Genomic DNA, 18980 nt, shown 5'->3' on the forward strand with positions numbered 1-18980 from the left:
GGTGATAACAATTTAATTTTTCTTTCGTTCTTTCTTCGTTAGAATCGTTTTGGTGGATTCGGCTCAACATTTAAATCTAGCTATATAGCCTAACCACTCATTTCACTAATAATGCGGAAATCTTTGAATTAAACTTTCCATAGCTTCTTCAGTTTAGTATTTCCTTGTCTATTTTCAAATTGCGTCTTTCTGAATTTCTGATTTGGTAGCTAATTAGGTGGCGATTGAAAAATAGGTCTGCTACCTGTTAAACATTTAGCTTTGTTTCGCATCTCAGTTTTAGACACGGTTTTGAGCCACACTATTCGACCCTGTAGAACATAACACATTCATCGCGACAAAAAAGACGTGCTTGCCATAGAAACAAATGGACTTCGTTGACAGATCTAATAGCCATCGGGGTGGAGCGTATCTGCATCTATCCCAGGTCTTCGCCCGCCCGCCTATCCGCTAAAGGCCTCCCAGTGGTTGATATCGCCGAGTGATGCCTCCGCACGGCACCGCACCATGTCCTTCTCTTCTGTTTGGATTTCCATTATGTTTTGTATGATGCGGACGACGGTCTATATTCATCCATAATGGCAGCACCTGGTCGAAAAATGGCAATAGGAGTGGATAGATGCCCAGCAGCACCAAAAAATATTTGCTCGTGATTGTAGGTATATGAGGGGTGAATAAACTGAAAAACGCTCATCAGATTGTGTCATTCGTCGAGCAAGTAGGCCATCGTCACCAAATTCGGAATTTAGCACCACTAAATGCGACGGAGTGTGTGTGCATGTGAGCTAGCGGGTTTGATCGTGTGCATTTTTTTAGTGCTCTTTTGCTTACCGGAGAAAAACTGCCGCGAGTGACAGGTGAGTTCACGGCTTCGGCATCAGTCACGTCAGCAACCCTTACCAGAAGGAGTGGGACGCCAATAAAATTAATTATATTTCAAGGAATTGAAGGATATTGGCGAGGCGGCGATATTACCGGAAAATGTGACGATCGCGCCACCTCAACATCAATGCAACGTTAGGAACACTGTAGTTACAGATACGACGTTAAATCATTACTTGCAGTGCTGTCCAAACAGGAAAGAGGAGTGCGCGACTCTGGAGAGCAACTGTCAGCTCCAAAAGAGTCGATCAGCTATACTCGCCATAGTGAAGCGTTCGCAAACGAATTTGTTCTCGATTTACCTCGCAGCAGATTAGATAAATATACAAAAAGAAAAGCAATCGATACAAGCAGCAGTAACTCATTACCTGACAGCCCAAGCAGTGGGCAAATAAGTTAGTCAGCAAACCGTTCAGTAAGCGATTATGAAATAAGAAGTAAATACCTAGCGATGCAATGGATTTTCGCTAAAACAGGATCATATGCAGGGTCAAGAAAAGAAAACAAGGGTCCACTGTCTAGTGTATTATACAATAGGTGGGGTAGCAAACAGTGATTCGGCAGACGGAACATCCATCTCGATTTAAGTGCAAACTGCTTGTTAACAGACCATTTTCCGGCAACTTTACCGGCAAGATTCGCTCTGATCGAACAATCAGATCACAGCGACTCGACGGGTTTCAACTGGTGTACCCACCCGGTTCGGAAAATTGTCTAGTTAGTCATTCTGCGACACTCTACGTTCGAAATGAAGAAGGTATTTACAAAAGTCAACAGCGCGTGTCGTTTCTATGCTACATCTAAAGCTTTTGTTTGCAGTTTGGCACTCACTTGGTGCATTAATTAGAAAAGACTTTGTGAGTTATTCGCAATATAACCCATTAGGTCACTTAGAAGATGGTAATACATGTAGATGAAAAGCTTCGGCAACCCACTTAACGTTTAGATTCGTTTACGCAAGCTTTAAAAAAATGCCTCGCACAGAGATGCTATTACTAACAACATATTCTAACAATAACGACGATAGTAACGAAAATTGATTATTACATCATTTTTTTTACGGAAGTTCTTAATCGACGATAAAGTAACAACATCAAATTAGCTATGTTATATCTTAAGTGGAATGTCTTCACTCGACGCGCCCGATAGATCTTATCCGTCTTGTATTGGATACGAACAAAAATTGTTTGCTTATGCATGTCAGCTGTGTATGTTTGTAACAGAGAGTTTCTTTTATTTAATGTGAGAATCCGTGCTTCTGGAAAATCTAAAATGATTTGCGCATAGTATATGCGTTGCCATATTTCATAAATTTTGCCCGCAGCGACTGAATATAAACTGTAAATTTCGCTGAATTTTGATATTAGTAGAGAATCGAACCTAAGACCTGCAGCCCCCAGCAGAGCTATAATTGCGAAGTTTTTGCTACAAAAACTGTCAGCAAACAAATGCCACTTTGTAAAAATATTGCATATGAAATCTAGAAGACAACTGCGCCTAACAGATGACGTCAGGTTAGTCATCTAATCTCTTCTAGTTATTTCGTCGGAGAATTACTCTGCTTAGTTATTGCGAGCGCTACCGGAATCTCTATTAGAAAAAAGCTTTTTTAAGCATACTCTAATCTTCCCCGACCACGAGAGCATCTTTAAATTCTATTGTCGGCTTAGAACTCCCACACGCCAACTGCCTTTTTATAAACCAGTTGGTCAAGCCTTTTCAAAATGCGCTAATTCTACAATTTTTTCTAAAACCCGTCTACTTTATTATATTCTTTAGTATAAAAGAAAACAGTGCAGCAAATTGATCTTGAGACAAAAACGAACGTTTAATCAAATTTTAGCTGACTTAATGCTTGCAACTATTTTTTTTGCCCATTGTTCCTACTTCTTCAAAATGATAACGCTGTTGTTGGCACCCGCCGCTGTAGCATTTTCCCGCATCGGTTGACCGTATACGCACTGTTTCCACGGAACCAGTACTGTATTACATCTTACTGACTCAACCGCTATTTACACACAATTTAGTCGTTACTCGGTAATGGCAAGTCGTAGCGTTAAATCAGGGGGCCAAATCGCCTGGGACAGGGCGACACGCCGATAGAGAGCCGTTTCTTGTCTCTGCTTTTCCTTCTACTAAAAAGATTCCCTTCACTTCCAGGCTATAGTCGCTGTTGGTAAGTAAACAAACGGAAGGGTGACAGAGTGTTGGCACATGTGAACCTTTACTGGTGAAAAATGTTCGCCGGTAACATACCCTACTACAACACTGCCAGGGTTTCACCTGGTAGTAAAACCATGCACGTGCATGAATTGTTCAAACCAGCGATCACATCGCCGTTCGTCTTGACCGGTACCGTTGCAGTGGGACTTAGGTGCCGGGCTTCGTTCTATTGCCATGCTACTGCCTATAATAGTGTATGAAAACAGTATGGACCTGAGCAGGCCCGAAGTGTCACTGAATCTTGGTTGGCGTTTGGTGATCATCACCTCCGTCACCAGTCTGAGCCTGAAACGTTCAAGCTTACTTAGAACCACCGTTCCTGTCGACTGTAAGATATCGCAGTGCGTAGTTATCGACGTCGACATAGTTCTATCGATTTTCTTTTGTGCGGCGCTTCTTTTAGTTTCTATGGGACGACGCTGAAACAAGACAGGCATCCAATAGCAGAACGACCTTGCAACTGATTTTTGTCGATAGACAGACAGTATCAACTTTTTTACATATAGCACCAGCATTACTTGCCACCTTTGATCAGCTGACTAAGCAGGCACTAAGGCTCTTGACGACGACGACAACGGCAATAACAACGAACAACACTGACAATGAACTCGCGACGAGGCTTCCAGCCAATTCTTTGCCCATCTGGATCATAACTGTCGCCCGCTGGTTAGCGTTCTACGACACCTGGCGAAGCGAAATTTCGAAGCGATAGCTAGAGCAACAGCGGCATGACAGTCACCGCGCAAAGCTCTGTTTGTCATTAGAAATTACCACAACAGAGCTAGTACAGATGTGCGCGAGAAAACGCGACAGTAATAAAGGAAAAGTGGGGGAAGGTAGGCAGTGATAACTAGCGAGACGCTGTGGGCGGATGGATACGGCCTTTTCTGAAGATTTATAGAACAACATTCAGTCGCGTGGAAGCATGCGGGTCCTTTGGTCAGCCGTGACCAGGATGGCTAACCCATAGTTAAAATCTCATTACCGGATACGTTAACGTTAGAAAAAAATTTTTTGTATATATAAGAGCTACTGTGGGTTAGAATAACGATAGTAGCGATATTAGCCGTATCAGTGAGCCAGTTGGTCAGCGTTATTGTTCTCAGTGTGTTCCGGGCGCACATTTGGTTCCTCCCTGTGCCTTGGTCACTGACGTGGCTCGTACTCATGTATGCGGGCGAGTCGCTTGCAAAGATCGGTGTCAAGCAGAATGAAATTTCGAAAAAAAGGCGCGAATAAGCAACTGTTAAAAATTGCGCTGTATATCGCATACTGTGCAAACGAAGCGCGTTGTGTGTTGTTTTGACCGCTAACTGCATCACTGCTATGGGCGAGACCCGCAATATTGGCGTAGACAAGCCGTCAGTCGGCGAAAAATGAACGAGCAAGGCTACATCACGTCTTTCCTTTTTATGGTCAACAAACCATATGGTTGAGTATTGCGAGTAAACGTAGAAGCGGGGCTGCTTCTATGGATTACCCAGCGCGAAACAATTTCATAAAGAAACTGTTTTCGCTGTTACTGTCGCTACGGAAGTAGTGGTGGTAACAGCAAAAAAGCGCTAAAGAACGCTACTTTTGGTTATTGAATTAAATAGTTTCTTTTGGGTATCGTTTAAACTTTTTTCCCTGTAAAGTGGTACTACGTAAGTGCCGTAAGCAGCCGCCCGATGAGGGAATTTGATGAGTTCATATCTCAGAAATTCGTAGTGTGTGCTTATGATGGTCTAAAAAAGTCTTTTGGATTGATAGAAGTTGCGCGAGTTCTTTCGTCTTGATCGTGATAATTATAATTAGTAATATAATTTTTCTTATTGAGTGGACTACATATCATCGTAACGAAGATTTTCTGTGCTCGTCTCTTAAATCAAACATCAATTTTGCAAAGCATAGCGATCTCGTTCTACATTTACTGATGTATCGTTTACATATGTTGCAAATCTGTTTCGTTTTCTTATACCACAAATTAACCTCATTTAGACGTTGAGATGACACTATAGAATTAAAATAATATACTCGACAGTAGTTTGCCATGCTATTATTATTATATATGATTATTAGAAGAAATTAAGTCTTATTTCTGGTGCCTCAATTAGTCATATGATAATTAATATTGTGATAATTGTAACGTTACGCGGTATTGTTTTCTTTATTATTACAGTTATATTCAGCTCTGTGGAAACTTTATTGCGTTCCTACGGACTTTAATGCAGTTACCTCGTTTCCATCCGAGCAAACCATAACGAAATGATGAGGGTGATCAGAATCAAAAAAATTATTTAGCAGTAGACGTAACAGCTACTACATTGAACGACCGTCAAATTGCCTAAAGTAGCACGCACTTTACCAGAAAAAATCTATTCATCAAAAAAACATTATGTTGTGTTTTGTAACGCTGACACGCACAACGGATATTATTGGAAACTTAAAGTTTACTTCGATATAAAAACTGGGAATTTAATGAACTTGTTCGGGCGATATTGTCCGGAAAATCCATCTAGGTAAATAGTACCACGCGGTGTTTCATCGATTAAACCTAAATATCTCTGCTTTGGAAAAGTTTAGAATTTTTCTTGAAGTGTTTTCTAGATATTAATTTCATACGAACTAGTATTTAGTGTATTTATTTGTGTGTTTATTGTATTACTATTATTTACTAGTATTTAATGTATTATTATTGCAAAAGATTGTATTGAAATTTTCTAGGGAAATTGTTCAGAATTCCGCGCAACTTCCGCGGGTAAAATCTAATGTACCTGTGATGTTTGTGATAGTGATCACGTATTTCTCTATTTTCTGTTTCTCTGGTCAATTCACTCATATATTTGACTTTATTAAAAATTCTGCTGAGATACATTTTGCAATTATTAGAACTTGGAAATTATGTTCTATTGTTATATTGTAGATGCATATAGGTGGATTAACGCCATATGACTAATTAAAAAAAGTTATATCTGTACTGTGGGATTAAATTTACCACATCCACCAAGGCAGTCGATTTGGATGCTAGTGTCCTTTGGTTGACGGCTTATCTCTAATAATCAGTAGACGTGTCTGTTTTATGTGTGTCATAAGATTGTATAGCTGTACGTCTGTTCGGAATAATTACGCCGCCTAACACGACTCAGTAAGTCGTTAGCTTCCTAAAAATCAACAATAGCTCTAAAATACAAGCGATTTCATTGATATTATTAATTTGATAATAACCATAATAATGATTATGATCAGGGAACGCTTACGGACCGCTAGGGATGCAACCTGTAACAACAAATAGACAAGAAAACAAGCAGACATTCACTATAAATCTAATAATGTATAATGTGTAATTCTAATAATAATGGTTATTATTATTATTATTATTAATTAGATCGGCTGTTATTTACGCTTAATCCATTGCCGTATATTAGAGAAATTATCATCAATGTGTGATCGCAGTCTCTTCTTTGACGCTCTAATCTGTGCTATTTGCTGCTCATGCATTTTACAGTATATTGTGGCTACAACTGATAATACTTTGTATACATGTATACCAATCTTAATCCATTTCGACGATTTGCAAACGTTTTCCTTCGTGCTGGCTTTAATTGCAGAGTGCTACCTCTGGATCGTCAGCGTCGGCGGCAGCGCTTAGAGGGGCGCGAGCATCCGGCGGCGTCGGAGCGATCTTGGGAAGGGGCGCAGGATCTAGTTTGTCTCCGACGCGCGGTGCCAGTGGCGTTACCGGCAGCGAACGAACACGAGCTTCGACAAACGTCGGTCCAACAGCAACAGCAAGAACGATGACAATGGATGGAGGAAGTACGACGCCTACGCAGCGTCGGAGGACGTCCGCAGTGAGCCCCATGATGAATGGAGGCTATGCTGGTGGAAACAATACTACTCTAGGTACTGGCTCCGTAGGTGGCGGAAGGGGTGGTGGAGGGACCGGCCTACCAGCCTTTGCTCCGGAACAACATCAGATCGATCAGAATGTCCGAGAGGTGAGAATGATATGAGAGTTAAGATTCTCAGTGATACAGAGTGGCTAAAAAAACTTAACCTGGTTGGTCTTAGTCATTTGAGATGATTGTTCTTTGATTGACACTCGTATTAATAAGGTCACTGATGTCCAGCAACCACATGCCTGTTACAGCGAGAATTTGTAAAGTGATCGGACTGGGTTGCGTTACGCTCTGAGCATTGCTATACAAAAGATATGAATATCTGCCCTTCGGCGGAGCATTAGTTCTTTTAAGAATCTCTATAACAAGGTTTTTTGTTCTTTGACGTATTCGCTTCCGTTTGTATTACCGAGCACAAAGTGTAACCAAAGATTGGTAAATCGTTGCAGTCACTAAAAAATCACGCAACTATTGGTCGTTACGCGTACCTGTTCCATTTCTGTACGATTCTGTTCTATCGTCAAAGGGCAGTCACCTTAAATTGCTGTTATTTTACCATTTAATGTGGCGGTTGGGACTGCCCTTAAGCAGCGCTTCAAACGGCTTATTCTTGTTACGCAACGAAGCCATCATGCGCTCCTAAGTTTAACAGGCAAACACGTTACCCACTGCACTATCACAAAAATTATTATCTAAACTAAACAAGACTGTTCCATAGCAGAAAGAAACAATAACAGATGCGTACAACTGGCGTTGTACTCACTATAAGAAGCCACTCGTAATCTTTATATAGAATCGTTTTTTCCTTTGCTTCTTTCGTTGCCGGACTCAAAATAGCACTAGTTCATCTCATAGGTTTTGTACTCTTTAGTCTTACTTAGTGTTGTTCTTTTTAACACATTGCAAAACAACCTTTGTTTTTTACGGCCAACTCGATCTTGATTATCGAAAAACCACACCGCCACGCTTCCATTCAGAGATCATCGGTGATATCTCATTAGCCCTCAGCCGAACGAACTAACTCAGGAGGCCAACATTGTTGGGCAAACTTGTATAAATTGTGTCACTAGATAGTTCATTTACAGTCGGTTACTGTGGGCTCTGTATAAACAGAGTCTTCGGCGACACACCTCTCTCGATGTCTCTAGTATCGTTGACTGCGCTCACTCACTACGATCTGTATGACAAATTCTAACGGTAGTCGTATAGTGTAGCTTCGACCCGTGTAGAGAGTGTCATTTGACCTGTCGTAAAGCTCCCGACTCACATGCACGGGTTCACAGAGGTATAAAAGCTCTATTGAAAGGCCGCTGACATGAGCCAGTATAGAGTTCAGTTCAGTTGAGCTTACAACGCATTTCTTGTAATTCCATAACAGTTTGTAAACAAAAAGGAAGCAGAAGAGGCGCTGCTTCACGGAGCAGGAAACACGCGTGCTCAGGGCAGCGTCAGGTAGTGTAATGTCGCTGTGGATGCATCAAGCCTCTGGGTTCTGGGTTGTAACTGAAATAGAAATTTAGGTGTCGGAGCGCCGTGGTTTGAGGGCGCATACGTGTTTTGGCTGGAGTTTTGTCTATGGTTGATAAAATGTGAGATTAAATAAAGCATTTTGTATTTTGTTGGATAGGAGTTTGACAGAGCGGCGGTACTTGTTCGAACAGGTGTATATTGAATTCTAATGGATATTAAATAGTGTGACAGTAACAATCTAACTTAATGTCACCCCACTAAACTCTGTTAAATATAAATAACTGGCATGTGTGAGTTCATCGATTAGGTAAACTATATATGGCTGTGATAGGTGTGAATCCGTGTAATCGTGTGCTTGGGTAACTACTTATGGTGTTCGCTGTGGTTAATTGAAACAAGTTTAGATTCAATAGTTTAACTATGAATGTGTTTCAGCTTGTTTAAATAATGAATGATACTCTATTTATTTAAAGTTTTTGTTTGTACACATTTAAGCGTTTCAAATTGGCGCCTTGATTTTTGCTATAGCTGTATAACTCTTAGGATATAGTATGAATGGTCGTTACCGTGTGGTTCTACGACTATGGCTAACAACTCTCATATTGGCCCTTTGTATTACAATAATGCAGCCATATCGTGGAATTAAAATTGAGGCATATGCAATATGCACCACACGAATACCTATGGATATATCAAATAAATGTTTCCAGTTTTGTACATCCGACACCACCGTTAATCAATGCTACCGTATTCTCGTTCAATTATCTTAAATGTCGCGGAATTGTTAATTTTTTATCCGTATGATAAAGCTTTTGAAACCTAGCTTTGCAATAAATGTTCGCGTTATGTCATTGCGCCGCTACATGATACTAGTCGCGATAATCACATAAGGTTAGGATAAACTCATAAAAAAATGTTTTTTTAGCAGGACTTTTACAAGCTCAATAACGGTACACACTTGTAAATGTAATTATCTTCTTATATACTTTTGATATAAGGCGGAAGCTCGTTTAGCTGCCCGCCGTCGAGCCCGTGCGGAGGCCCGAGCCGCTCGAATGAAGCTTCTAGATGCTGCCGATGATGAGGGTGGTGGAAGTGGTCGACCTCGAAACCGGGATGTCCGAGCGGCTTCAATTGCGTCAGCTTCATCGAGACGGAGCAGTGACGCCGAGTCCGAGTTCGGAGAATATAGGTGAGTAAATAATTACAACATACATATAGACGAGAATATTTGGACTGTATTAACGATTTTGATCAAATTATCCTATTGTGACTATTGTATGGTGACACAGAAGTCACCATAATCCACTACTGGTTCGCTCAGTAATGGCATACGCATAATTGCGCTATCGTTAAATTTATTTGAAAGAGTGGTAGGAAAACGTCGTAATACTTGGATGATGCATAGCAAAGGTGCTATATTACATCGCTAAATGTCCGCAGTAACGCATTTTCACAAATTCCACGCATGTAGACTCGATCTATAGTAGGCCTAAATTATGTGATTATTTTGTGACTGTGGTATTTATGACTTGTGCCTTCTGGTGCACATACCATACAATTTTTAGCCTGATTGTAAACAAATGGTATTCTGGAAGCGCAGTGTAAGCTGGTAAAAGCGGCGTTAGTTTTTTTTTTAATTTTACTACATATGCATAACTTCTCGTATTCTACCCTACATCAATTCTTAGCTAAAAACGTGGCAATATTGCATGAGCGACTACTTATGCTATAGATTGAAATACAAGCAGCAACAGTAACTATTGTTTAGTTTGTAAGTAGTTTGTTGATCTATACACTATATGCGGCTTCTTAGGGCACCTTCTGCATCGGTGCAAATCAACAACTGAATTTTTTTCGGTTCGAAAGAAAGCGTTTCATCCTGCACATAAACTTCTTACTACAAATTTACGAAAAGCTAAATTCTTTATTCTAAATAATTTACATCATCGTGAAGAATCCTTTTCTTCTAACTGAATTTGTGTTTCTTTACGTTGTCTTCGTTTAGTCGAGAAGATTTAGAAGATCAACTTCGAAAAGCGTTGGTAATGAGTCATCAATTGGACTCCGAGAAGCAGGCTCTCAACTATATGGTCGAAACGTTACGTGACGATATGGAGGAGCTAATGGAGAATATGGTGCAGTTAAGAAAAAAACTTGCTGATAAGATTCGGGCCTTCGACCAGCAAACGAGGGATTTCAACAATCTCCAACAGGACAAGAGTTACCTGGAACACCAGATATCCGAACGGGACCGCCTAATAGGGGTGAGTTATACAAGTACTCTTTTTTAATACTGTGCGAACATTTGATTAGATTTAGCGTACTTTAGGAATTTTCTATAGTTTATATAGAAAGCATGTCAATGGGAAGGATAATTAAAGAGATTGTTCGCCTTTCCGTCACAACGTACGTTACAGGAACACGGCCTGGTGTTAGTTGGCGAAGATGAAGGCCAACTACAGTTATTGAGTAAGGACATGTCTGAAGTTTTACGTTCGGCGGGTGAAGGAAATCTTGAGAAGAAACTTCAGTCACTTGCTGAAGAGAAGACATCATTGGAGGATGAAGTCACACGGTTAGTTGAGAAACTTAAATTTCTTTTTGGAAAATGCATTTTTAGTTAGTAGTTAACCTTTATGTATGCGGTAGCTTGAAGGTATGAATTGAACCCTATGGACTAAAAAGTCTTGGTGATAAGCTTGTATTGCAACTGATTTGAACTAGGCATTTATTACAATCATTGTGAAATGATGAATGACTATCTTGCATTATTCGAATACAACACAAATATGTAATGTAATAATTATGGTTAATAATATAATAGTCATTATATTCTAGCTCAGTCAAATTATAATTCGTTTAAGAGGCTTTGAAATTTAATTGTTGTGATAGCCTCAGTTAAGTAGATGACCCAACCGTGCTTACAATATTTGGTATCAACCGCACCACAAAAAATCCTTGATACATATCTATGATATTTACTACATTATCGAAGTACCTTGAATATACATAGTTAATAAAGCATCCCTTTTCATAAATGGGGCGCAATCCATGTTGCAGGTTACGTGAAGAGTTACGAGAAGAAAGAGCTCGGGTGCACCGGTTGGAGGACATGTCTCGACAGGCGGGTGGACGCGATACCCAAGCGATTTTAGACGCCCAGCGTGAGGCAAGCAAAATCGTCTCGGACTACAAATATCGACTGAAACGGGCTGAGCAAGAAGTAACTACCCTGAGCTCCCAGGCGGCGCGGCTCGACACACAGCTTAAACACTACAAAAGTCAAGCCGAATTATCAGAAAAGGCCGAGGAGGAGCTCAAGGCGGAAAAGCGGAAAATCTTGCGCGAACTGCGCGAAGCCCAGGCTCGAATTGATGAGCTCGAGACGAGTAACAGTCATCTGCAAAAACGGATGGACAAGCTAAAGACGGCACGCAGTCAAATACTCAGCGAGGCCGCAAGGGACACCTCGCCTCCGCCGATCTAACAAGTCTTCCTTCACTTTACTCTATCCCGAACCTCTACCTCTTCCCCAAACATACGAAAATGTAGCAGCGAAGTTCCAAGGATTCAGGCCGTATATATTTAGTTATCTATAGTCAGCTTTTCACTTGAGAGAGAGAACGAAACAAATGTATGCCATAAACACGTGACAACTGTTGACAAGAACGAATATAAGCTTTTATATTTCCATCTATGGCAATTTCTACGCATACACAAATCCGCTATGCTGGTTCATTTGTGAGTCTCATAGAGCGCGGCATTGCTATATGCTCACACATCTGCGGCTCAGTAATGTAGTCTAGCCGAATTGCCGATCATTCTTCGTGATGAAATAAATATAGTGAAAGCACCTTTGCACAGAAAAATTTCTAGAGGGCTAGATTGCCGACATTGGAGACGACAGTTGACGAATTAAATTACAGAAATGGGCTTTATGCATAGCTCGGATTTTTACGGTTTCTATTGGTTAGACTAGGCAAGCATACTGTAAATGTGTCTGTGCTGACCGTCTTAGCTGGTAGAAAAACGCAAAGAGGCAATGTATAGGCAACATATTGAGGCCAAAAGCCAGAACAAGTGAATCTGTGAGAGTGCCATGTGAGTGGTCCCGATGTAGTGCAATCAGGTGCAACCCCAATCAGGTGCAACCCCACGGAGAAATATTGGAGGGCCCACATGTTTACGCAGCAAATTACTTACGCCATTATTCTAGCTGAAATGTACGCAAAAGCGGATAAGAATAATAGGTTTCACCAGTACAATCTATATTCAAATATGCGGGGTTTGTGTACTGGGGTAGGCGTGACCATGGAGCCCAATTAGATAAGGTTAACGCTGATAAAGATTACAACAATAACAGAAGGTGAACGGTGTAGAAATCGAGTGAAATAAATACAGGCGACCTAGAAAGTGTCCAGCAAGTCGTATGGACGTTTCGTTCTACAGACATCACGTGCAGTTTCTAGTTACTACTTCTGGTTGAGGACCGAGGGATGTATCATTTGCTTGCTGTTTGTGGAATTTTTCCTAATAGAAGACAATGTTTTTGTAAATCGAGATCGTTATAATCCTCATTTTTTTATTAATGGGATAGCTATTGGAGCAGACATTATCAAGAACACCAGTGATTGTGGGATATAAAACCAGAGTGTTATAGATATGAGCTATCCAACATATGTTGGTATAATGCTCGACCTTTCAATAGTGATTTTACGTTATACCCGAGATATGTTGCTACTGAAAACGACTGCGTAATTGCTGCGGGAGAACGGCGTGCTTGCATAGCATAATTCTCTTAATTTATGTACTTGTAGTAGAGATAATTATTCAACAACTCCAGGGCTTTGCTTTCAGCTTGGCCAATAAGGAGTATTTTGTTCGATGCTATATGCGTATTCGAGATTTAGTTGCCATTTTACCATGCCAATACTTTACGCGGATTCGCTACATATGCTTTTCCGTTATCCATATACAAGCCAATGAATAAGCATGTCCAAAAACATGGTCCCCATAGGACGAGGCCATGTAAGATAAATAGCGAAAAATTGAAGTTCATCCAGTACGCTGCTTGGTAAGGTGATGAGCGAGTTTAGTTGCTGAAATAGGCGTTTTTGCAGACTAAGGGGAAAAACAATAGCTGAAAGGATCTTGCTGAGAGGCAGAAATCCCCAAGGAGGTTTATTCACACCCAATCGACTTGTTGACGGGTATTAGGTAGCGCAGTTTTTGCATTAATGAAAATCTTCTCCAGCAAACAGTAATTATAGTTTTTTTTTTAAGTCGAAATCATTATTATAACGAATTCAAAGCGTGAAAGTCTCACAGTGTTAATAACTCAATTTAACAGTTGCATGGAAACCACACTGCGAGCTAATTAAACTAATGTGTCTTAGCCTTGATTTAGTTATATGTTGGGTAGCGCAGAAGGGGCTATTTGAATCATGTCTATTATCGGGTAAAAGAAGTAGTAACAAAACTTTGCAATAGTTCTACTTAATTACGCTTGATAATATTAATTGAAAACACTAATTTGCGTATTACAAATTGACTAATTCAGAAAGTATTCATCTGCTAAAATCAAACTATCTGGTACTGACTTGAGGGAGACCCTCGATTATTCTACTAGAATGTGCGCTGAAATTTACCACTTTTTTTTTTCAATTTTTATATTTGTGTGTTCACAAGGACTTTTGCTTTCCGTTTAAAAAAAACTGCCACTAAAAAGAATAAAAATTTCAACGACCCTCTTTACTATAACGTTCTATGAATAAGTCACTCAGTAAGCCATATGTAAAGAAAGAAACGATGGTGATAACAAGTTGGGTTCCCGCAGTATCTTTTGTTGCAACGTCCCGCTTCATTTTATCGTAGTTCGTTTGTCGACTTGTCGACACCCTACGGAAAAGCTGGAAAGCTCTAAGACGTTTCTGTTCATCAAGACAATTTCTTTTTAAAAAAAGACCTAACATTTTTTTTTATTAGAACATCAATTTTTTGCGTTTTGGGAAAATTGAGACAACATTCATAGGAAAGAAATGGAAAAAGTCTGAGACAGTTACTATAGAGGTGAATAAATTAGAGCGAAGGCTAGATAAGAGCCAAGATCTTGGAAAGATGTTGAGCATATATAGTTAAACATAACGAATAAAAACGATGGCTTTGTGTGTAAAATAATATTGCTGCTATAAAGAAATAGACTAAAATAATAAATAAACTGATCAACAGAAACGGATCCACGTGGTAATAATAAGAACAAAAAACACTAAATAAAATCAACAACAACAAAGTCTTTATGGAAAATATACAAGATTTTCGTCAAAAACGTGCTCGATATGTGTTCCTTTGCAATGAAGAAGTAAACTAATTAGAGACTCTATTCAGTGATCTGATAATTTGAACTTTAAAGTGATATATATATATATATATAGATATATAGGAATTATTTTTTGTAATACACTCCCAAGAAAGGCGTTTCTGACTTGACTTTTTGAATTTTCAGAAATATCATTTTCGGCCTCTCCTTACACTTCCTTTGTTTAATGAGAACCTTTTTATTACTATCATCAAAAATAAACTATTGAAGTACTAATACGTATTGAAAAAATGAGAAAGTTCTTCTTAAGCATTGCATGACAGATCATTTCATCTGATGGTCTATTATGATATGATGCCTATATATTTGAAGTTCTTTTCACCGCATGGTGAAGGTTGTTGGATGCGATCGTGTCATAATGTCGAGATCATTACATAATTAAAGCCTTGAAAGCTTTTGATAACTCTCTAATTTTAAATAAAACAAAAAATCATCATGCTTTCTCCATCAAGTTGTCCGTTCGAAGCTGCCCGTAATTGCGTAGATTGTTGGTTTCGGATATCAGATTAATGATTAGCTTAGGCGATATGTGTTGTGTCATATTTGTGTGGTTTTCAAGTACGCTAATAACAAAAATTACATCGTTCGCTTTCCAAAACTTAGTTAAACTAAATATAGTAAATATTTGACTACTATAATTTAGTACTCGTGCTATCTTATATATATATATATATATATATATATATATATATATATATATATATATCGTATAACTAGGTAGTAATTAGGGGTTATATTCACGTGGATCACTTGAGTTGCCTTGAGTTACACTTGAATTAATGACGATAATAAAGTTAATTTTTAATATTTATTTAATATTATATATTTATTTTAATATTCTTTAAGTATCTAAGCGATATTATACATTAATATTGCTAAAAGTCATCACTTTTAGCAATATTAGCATTTAATGAATACTTTATTAAAAGGTTGTTGATTCAATAGATTAGTGCTCTTACAACAAAGGCCCACCGGCAAACACTCAGTTTTCCATACAAGTGCATAATTGTACCCTATTTTTTAAACAGGCGACAAATATTCTGTCATTACGGCTTAAATTAAATCAATGTATGGTTCACTCAAGTTGTTGTCTGCGAATTTGTAAGAAGACACATATCTTATTTACGCCTATTTGTTCTTGTGTGACGCGCATATATAATAAATTTAAGCATTAATTATAATAGACAATAAAGCTCATAATGTATGACCAAGTGATTTAATACTTGTTTCGATTCCGCCTTGCGTTCCTATTTGGATACGAAATTCGATGTCACTAAATTACATTAGGAAGTGTATTGCCCGGTGGCGGCGATAGCCTAATCTTTCAAATTCAGATTCCATCTTCAAAGGGTACATATTGCACTTTGTCTACGACACGCCCTTTAACTTTCTAACTAAAAGTTTCTTCAACGGCGGAGCTCACGACTTGGAAAAATGTTTCTAACAGGTCCTTAAGGATTGACATGAAATCCGTTCTATAATGTGGTAAAGGTGTGTACAGATGGAGTTATCTCCAATTTCTATACAGTGTATCTGTACGTTTTATGAGTCTAAATTATGTTCTGAAATATGAAATCGCTACTCTGATCAATTATTGTGAACACATATTGCGCATACGTTATGGTGTCATTACGCATTGCGAGAATGGACTGAGCCTATAAATTTACGTAATGACACGTACCGGACTATAAGTGAAAAGAATATCTAAAATTAACCACTATTCTTAAGGTAGTAATGCCTACTACAACTAGAAACGAAAATAGGATCTAGCTAAAAAAAATTTAGGTAAATAAGAGCGTATCTGACATACTTAAATTTTTGTAGCATTGAATTATAATTCGAATTCCAGCCACAACTCATGCATAAAATAAAGCTAAAATATAGGGCGGGGCCTATGCAAGGTATAAAACCTATCAACAGAGAACACTTGAGTCGTACACAACCACTACAAATACTGATAGTTGATCCTTGAGCCATATAAAGAAGTATTTCGTTTCTGAAATAAGTACTTCTCCAATAAATTGTGTCGAACTTCCTTTAACTTACCATAACGCTGTCAGCTATAGACGCACCTACCTATATTGTCAAGAAAAGCTTTGATCGAGTGCGTGTCAAAATGGCAGGCGCCGTGTCGCTGCATCGAGGCCTATTCGACCGGCGCAAGCAGGCCTCAAAGGCGAAAAGTTTATGCAAGCCACAAGTAAACGCTGGTCGAAGTGAATGGCCACCAACAGGCGGCAGCGCAGTGAAAGTCACCAAAGGAAAACCGAGATTATGATCGATCCTTCGCTTGCCACTACTCTTTCGTGGCTCTGGTGTTGTACAGACGAAAAGATGCCGACCGATCGGCTACGGCTAGTAGCTATAAAAAGGTGTAGTTGTTGTTCCCGTCCAACTTTTCTCTGTTTCTGTTTGAAGCCAAGGTTGATGCGACTGGCCGCACCGCCTACCCGGCAAGTGTCTCAAGAGCGTACCGTCGGATTGGAACGAAACTCAACTGACACCTGCGCTGCTCCACGGGAAGCCCTAAGCAACATCAAAACGCGGCCCACATTTGCAAGTCGGACGAAACGACCCAGGGGGCTCAAAGACGACGCTAGCAATGTACCTTTGAAAGAAAAGGAGGGGAGCATGAAACTGGCTTATTCCTACGACCTCGCTTGGGAACGTATGGGCAAGGCATCGTTAAAACGAATACCTCAGGAAATCGTTCGACAAGCCAGAGTGAGCTGGCGCTGCGCTAGTGAGCACGGCGACACTGGAGAGTGCTCCATTACTTCTGACTAGACGAATTTGCATCTTGAACATCGGTGGTGTCCGGCTTTGCCCTAACCGCTATCATCCACTCATTTCTTTCCCAGCGCAGAGCAGCGCGTGTTTGTCGTCGTTGTTATGCCACTGCCGAACATTTCTGGGGCTGACAGAAGTTGTAGCCAACACGAGAGAAAACGCAAAACCGAGAAGCGTCTAGAGCCCTTCTTTTTCCTAATGGAATTCCGATACGATATGGCTTTTGTCGTTCCCGCAAGCCAATAATTTTTTTCGCAGCATGTAAAAGCTAAGGCTCGAAAATTGATGGAGAAGGAGCTGCTGTGGATCGAAGAAAGCAATATTATGTATCTATATATACTTATATATGTGTAATAAACCTCACTGTAGGTCTTACTTATTCTATGGTTCATAGAGACAAAAGCTGAATGGTTTGACACTAGCCTTTTGTAGTGGAAAACCTTTTACCCGTACCTCTTCAGACAAGGGTAATTAATTAGGGTGTGTCTCCTATATTGGTTGAAGTTGCAGAATATGCTCTTCCCCTTTATGTACAAGTAATGATTGCGCTTATGTCCTTACGTAAAATAGAATTTTGAGTGCAATTGCCATTATTTTTAGAATTAAGGGTCACGGTCCGGACTACGATCTCCGCATACCATGGCGAGAACCGGCAATGATCGAAATCAATGCTATATTAATTATATCTGAAGTTATACACTTGAAGAAAAGTTCAGAAAGCTACTCGTCCGATACCTCAACCTTCGCTAAAAAAGGCGACGACAATACGCTTTCAGATGTTCGATAAAGAGATTAGCGGCAACTAGTTTAGCACCTGTAAAGCGGAACACAAAAAATCATTTAAATGAAAAGAAAGCGAGAGTTAAGCACCTTTCGCGCCACACGGGTCGTGTAGATGGTCGCATTGAAACGGATCATAATAATGTGGCGTCGATCAACAACCTGGTAAATTCAATTAATTTTTAGCTTTTATCATGTTAAAATGGGTAATTGTAATGCCCTCGCTGTATGGTATACTAAAATTAAATTATAGTTGTCTATAAGTTAGTTCGATTCCTTTTTTTTTTCTTATTTTTGCGATTTCTTTCGAAAGCTCTGTAGTGGACTCGCCGGATAAAAAGCCCTTTTTTAAACAATTTAGTACTATTAGGTTGAAAGGAAAGTTCCCACACTTAACGAAACAACTTTCGGTCCTCATGTTCCTACTGCGCTTTTTCTACTGTTACGATAGACGGTAGTGTGTCGTAACGGTATTGTATTTTGCGAATGTGGATGTTCTAGATAGAAGGAGAGTGCGTCCTCAGCCTCCTTGTGCCATGCGTTTCGTCTAGGCCAAGAGGCTGAGGAAATGCCCG

At 39.6% G+C, this 18980-nt stretch overlaps 1 protein-coding gene across 5 annotated transcripts; it reads left to right on the forward strand.

Annotated features, from left to right (window-relative positions):
* The first annotated feature begins 496 nt into the window (after positions 1-496).
* On the forward strand, positions 497-14788 carry LOC111251970 (leucine-rich repeat flightless-interacting protein 2-like). Of its 5 annotated transcripts, none has more exons than XM_086977634.1 (6): positions 497-857; positions 6696-7085; positions 9455-9648; positions 10465-10723; positions 10877-11034; positions 11520-14788. In XM_086977634.1, the coding sequence occupies exons 2-6, from the start codon at positions 6885-6887 to the stop codon at positions 11944-11946; spliced, it is 1239 nt and encodes a 412-aa protein (XP_086833760.1). In that variant the 5' UTR covers positions 497-857; positions 6696-6884; the 3' UTR covers positions 11947-14788. The 5 variants fall into 5 exon arrangements, with proteins under 5 accessions (XP_086833760.1, XP_022664914.1, XP_086833759.1 ...); XM_022809179.1 differs by lacking the exon at positions 497-857 and adding an exon at positions 868-1639; XM_086977633.1 differs by lacking the exon at positions 497-857 and adding an exon at positions 1728-4536.
* The last annotated feature ends 4192 nt before the right edge of the window (positions 14789-18980 follow it).

Source organism: Varroa destructor, unplaced genomic scaffold, assembly GCF_002443255.2.
Source record: "Varroa destructor unplaced genomic scaffold, Vdes_3.0 BEIS01000001.1, whole genome shotgun sequence".
Classification (NCBI taxonomy): Eukaryota; Metazoa; Arthropoda; class Arachnida; order Mesostigmata; family Varroidae; genus Varroa; species Varroa destructor.

Coding starts and splice junctions, on each gene's coding strand:
- LOC111251970 (XM_022809179.1), top strand. Junction 7,086..9,454: donor TCGATCAGAATGTCCGAGAG/GTGAGAATGATA, acceptor TTTTGATATAAG/GCGGAAGCTCGTTTAGCTGC. Junction 10,724..10,876: donor AACGGGACCGCCTAATAGGG/GTGAGTTATACA, acceptor CGTACGTTACAG/GAACACGGCCTGGTGTTAGT.